The following is a 5,000-nucleotide window of genomic DNA, read 5'->3' as shown; positions in this document are numbered from 1 at the left end:
CCTAACTTTACCCTAATTACCCTAGTGAAGCCTTTAGATGTGACTTTAAGCTGAACACTAGTGTCTAGAAGAATATCTGGTCTAATATTACGTGCTGTCATCATGACAAAGATTTATTTTTTATTAAATAACTATTAACAAAAATGTTGAACGTTTTCAAAAATGAAGGATTACAAGTTCAAAATAAAGATTATTCCTAAATCAAATGCAGAATGTAAACATGTAACAACAGTAAACAATGGATGTTGTGACACCATATAAATGATAGAGCATAATATAAAACAATACGCCTTTTTATTTTGTACATACGATATATATTGTCATATAACACATCCAGATGCCTGAGCACAGTGTCTAGACAAGGTGTTGATGATCTCCTATGTGTGTGTGTGTGTGTGTGTGTCAGGTGTTGGCGGGTCTCTATAATCCAGGTGACGGTCACATTGACCCGTACTCTCTGACGATGGCTCTGGCGGCAGGAGCACGCATGTACGGCGCTCAGATCTACTGTCCTGCTGCGGTCACAGGCCTCTCGCCCACCGCTGATGGCAGATGGGACGTCCAGACGCCACACGGCACCATACGAGCCAATCGCATCGTCAATGCCACAGGTCAGACCACGCTCATGCAAGATAAGCCACACTTGCAATGCTGAGGACACACCCATTTGCATCCACGCCCACATAGGCTGGCCACACCCCATGTGTTAGACCACACCTCCATTAATTAGGTCACACCCTCACACTCTGAGGACACACCCATATACATCCACACCCACATAGGCAGGCCACACCACGTGTTAGACCACACCTCCATTAATTAGACCACACCCCCATATGCTGAGGACAAACCCATATGCGTCCACACCCACATAGGCAGGCCACATCCCATGTGTTAGACCACACCTGAATCCAATTGACCACACCTCCATATGCTAAATACACACCCGTATGCTTCCACAGCCACATAGGCAGGCCACACCTCATGTATAAGACCACACCTCCAACAATTACGCCACATCCTCACATGTTAAGGACACACCCACATGCATCCGCACCCACATAGACAGGTCACACCCTTGTGTTAGACCACACCTCAATCCAATTGACCTTCACATTGACCTTCACATGCTGAGTACACACCTTTATGCATGCACACCCACATAGGCAGGCCACACCCCATATGTTAGGCCACACCCCCATTCATTAGGCCACACTTCTGTGTTTTAGGCTATACCCCAACATGCTGCTTCCACACCCATATGCATTCACACTTACATAGGCAGGCCACACCCCATGTGTTAGACCACACCTCCACTCATTAGGCCACACCCACACATGCTGAGGACATACCCATATGCATCTACACCCACATAAACAGGCCACACTCATGTGTTAGACCACCCCTCAATCCAATTGACCACACCTCCACATGCTGAATACACAACGTTTGCTTCCACACCCAACTAAGGCAGGCCGCACCCCATATGTAAGACCACACCTCCAACTATTAGGCCACACCCCACATAAGGACACACCCACATGCGTCCGCACCCACATAGACAGGTCGCACCCATGTGTTAGACCACACCTCAATCCAATTGACCACACCTCCACATGTTAAGGATACACCCATATGCATGCCCACCCACTTAGACGGGCCACACCCATGTGTTAGACCACACCTTAATCCAATTGACCACACCTCCACATGCTGAGTACACATAGTTTGCTTCCACACCCAACTAAGGCAGGCCACACCCCATGTGTAAGACCACACCTCCGGCCATTAGTCCACACACCCACATGCTAAGGACACACCCACATGCATCTGCACCCACATAGACAGGTCACATCCATGTGTTAAACCACACCTCAATCCAGTGGACCACACCTCCACATGTTAAGGATACACCCATATGCATGCACACCCACATAGGCAGGCCACACCTCCATTCATTAGGCCACACCTCTGTTCATTAGGCTACGCCCCAACGTGCTGTGGACACACCCATTTGCCTTCACACTTCCACAGGCAGGCCACACCCCATGTGTTAGGCCACACCCTAAATGCTCCATGCAGATCTTCATGGATTACAACACATATAAAGCCACTCTCACACAAGACCACACCAGCCATGCCATGTGTTAGACTCCGCCCACACATGCCAGGCCACACCCCTCAGCACAGCAGTGGAGCATCTGTTCTCCCTTTATGTATTTAAGATGGAGACTGAGCGCTAGCATGTGTGTTTATAACATCATTCTGATCAAACTGAAGGAGATTAGAGGTTGTGTTTGTCATATATGAGCAGACAGGCTGTGTGTTAATCACATCTCGCAGCTTCTCCACAGTAAATGAGTGTGTGCTGCTGTAACAGTGTGTGATGTGAATGTGCTGAAGCAGCTGTGATAAGAGGTTCAGACACACACACACTGTACTGATCGCTGACCTCTGCTACAGCAAACACACCTGACTGTGTCCCACTGACCGCCTGTCCCCCTCTCAGTCAGATCCAGAGTTGCTCCAAATGAAACTGAGTCTGTTAGCTAGTTCTGCTACGGTTATGTCTTATTAATGTGCATTGTCCCTGACTCAAATCAATAAATCTGCTCACATCAGTTTAGTTTCAATCCTCAGATCTGTTTTACATGAAGATACAAGCTGATCAGAAACTCACTGTGTGTGTGTGTGTGTTCCCTCATCAGTGTGCAGTGTTTCAGCAGTGTTCACTCAGTGGACAGCACTCCACTCTCAGTACAGTAAAGGCTGTGTATATCATGCTAAACGCAGCTGCAGGAGTGGAGAGTGTGTAGTGAGACAGTATTCATAACAGATGAAGCCGCAGATCATTATTGTGTGTGTGTGTGTGTGTGTGTGTGTGTGTGTGTGTGTGTGTGTGTACTTTTTGTGGTGTAAAAATGGTTGTATAGCTGGTGTTGCAGTCTTCATGAAAGTATGAGAACAGAGAACAGAGAATGATGAAGTTTTGCTAATGTTGGGGTGATTATAGAGAATCGTCTCCACACTACACCATGAAGAACACCGTCGCTCCTTTGTTTTTCCTGCTGTTAGAGTGATGTACAGCATGAGCCGTAAACCTGAGAACGAGCAGAGAAAGGTTCTGGAATGAACTAAAGTCAGACCTCAGTGTGTGTGTGTGTGTGTGTGTGTGTGTGTGTGTGTGTGTGTATGTGTGTGTGTATGTGTGTATGTGTGTGTGTGTGTGTTTTTGTCCAGCTGCTGTTGGTTCTGGTTTAATGTTTTTGGGTTTTGGCCTCCTGCCCCACACACATGATCAGCCAATCAGTTGTCGCCAGCGGTTCACCTCTCAACCAATCACCATCAGCGTCTCCTGCACGCCTCGACTCCACAGCAGCCTCTGCACTCTTACTGCTGTGTGTTTAGCACTGAGCAAAACCACTGACAAAAACACCCCTGTTCTGTTCTATTCTGTTCTTTTTTTATTCTATTCTATCCTATTCTGTTCTGTTCGCTTCAGTTTTGTTCTGTTCTGTTCTATTTTATTGTCTAATTCTATTCTATTCTATTCTATTCTATATTATTCTATTCAGTTCTGTTCTGTTGTGTTCTGTTCATTTCAGCTTTGTTCTATTCTATTTTATTGTCCTGATCTGTTCTGTTCTACTCTATTCTATTCTATTCTTTTTTACTCTATTCTATTCTATTCTTTTTTACTCTATTCTATTCTATTTTATTCTATTCTATCATGTTCTGTTCTATTTTATATTCCCGTTCTATTATATTTTTTTCTGTTCTATTCTATTCTGTTCAGGTCTGTTACATTATATTTTATTGTTCTATTCTGTTCTGTTCAATTCTATTCTGTTATATTTGATTCAATTCTATTTTGTTGCTCTGTTTGGTTCTATTCTATTCTATATAGTCTAATCCAGTTCTGTTTTGTTGCCCTGTTCTGTTCTATTCTATTCTATTCTATTCTATTCTATTCTATTCTATTCTATTCTATTCTATTCTATTCTATTCTAGTCTGTTCTGTTCTATTCTATTCTATTCTATTCTATCATGTTTAGTCCATTTCTATTTTATTGCCCTGTTCTATTATTATCTATTCTATTCTATTCTATTCTATTCTAGTCTATTCTGTTCTGTTCTGTTCTATTCTATTCTATTCTATTCTATTTTATTCTATTCTATTCTATTCTATAGAAATAACACATTTATCTCCATAAAATGAATCTGTTTGAGTTTGAAAAGTATTGAGCTGTAATTCTGATAGTTTGCCTCATTAAATGTGTTTAAATTAAATTAAATTAAATATAACATTTCTTTTTTTGTTCATTAAATCAATGATAGTAGCCGAGACAGAACCCGAACTACCAATCATCCTCACCGTGTGTGTGTGTTTGTGTGTAAATGATATGCAGATGAGTCTGAGCGCTGTGTATGAAGTGAGCTCTGCTCTCTGTGCATCTGCAGTAGGTCAAAGTCACTCAGAGGTCAAAGGTCAGAGCAAATGGAATGTGTGCAGACGATCCAGTTTCTCTGAACCCTGACGATCTGTAAACACAGCAGCAACTGTTTGACCAATCAGACGACGCCTCACAGTCGTACAGATGTTTCAGATTATGCTTTGATTTGATCTACTTTGATTTAAAGGACACACACACACGCACAAACACACACACACACACACACACACACAGTAGGATTCAAAAGGAAAAGTGAACAGAATAAACAGGCCTAATATAAACACATTACACATATGGTGATTGTGTGTGTGTGTGTGTGTGTGTGTATAGCATGTAGGCTGTGGGTTATTTCAGATGGACAGATCAGGTTCTGTGTGTATATTTCAGGGAGTGCTCAGTGTTTGTGTGTCTGATCTGTTTTTCTGAACTATAATGTAGTCTTTGGGCTGTAAATCATGTGTGTTTTTTGTTTTCTTTTGCTAGTTTCATCCTGGCACAGATTTCATCTTCACGTCCTGCATCATGTAGTTTATATTAATGCATTTA

At 42.8% G+C, this 5,000-nt stretch overlaps 1 protein-coding gene across 1 annotated transcript in view; it reads left to right on the top strand.

The window, feature by feature from the left end:
- Positions 1 to 5,000, top strand: part of dmgdh (dimethylglycine dehydrogenase) — a 44,983-nt gene that overhangs the window by 27,137 nt on the left and 12,846 nt on the right. The window contains exon 5 of the mRNA XM_056445714.1: positions 407 to 611. Coding sequence (XP_056301689.1) covers positions 407 to 611 — 205 coding nt within the window. The remainder of the gene's footprint in view (positions 1 to 406; positions 612 to 5,000) is intronic.

The sequence above is a fragment of the Danio aesculapii genome, chromosome 21 (genome assembly GCF_903798145.1).
Source record: "Danio aesculapii chromosome 21, fDanAes4.1, whole genome shotgun sequence".
NCBI lineage: Eukaryota > Metazoa > Chordata > Actinopteri > Cypriniformes > Danionidae > Danio > Danio aesculapii.
Note: the sequence above shows the minus strand (reverse complement) of the source record. Positions and strands in the feature narration are given on the sequence as shown.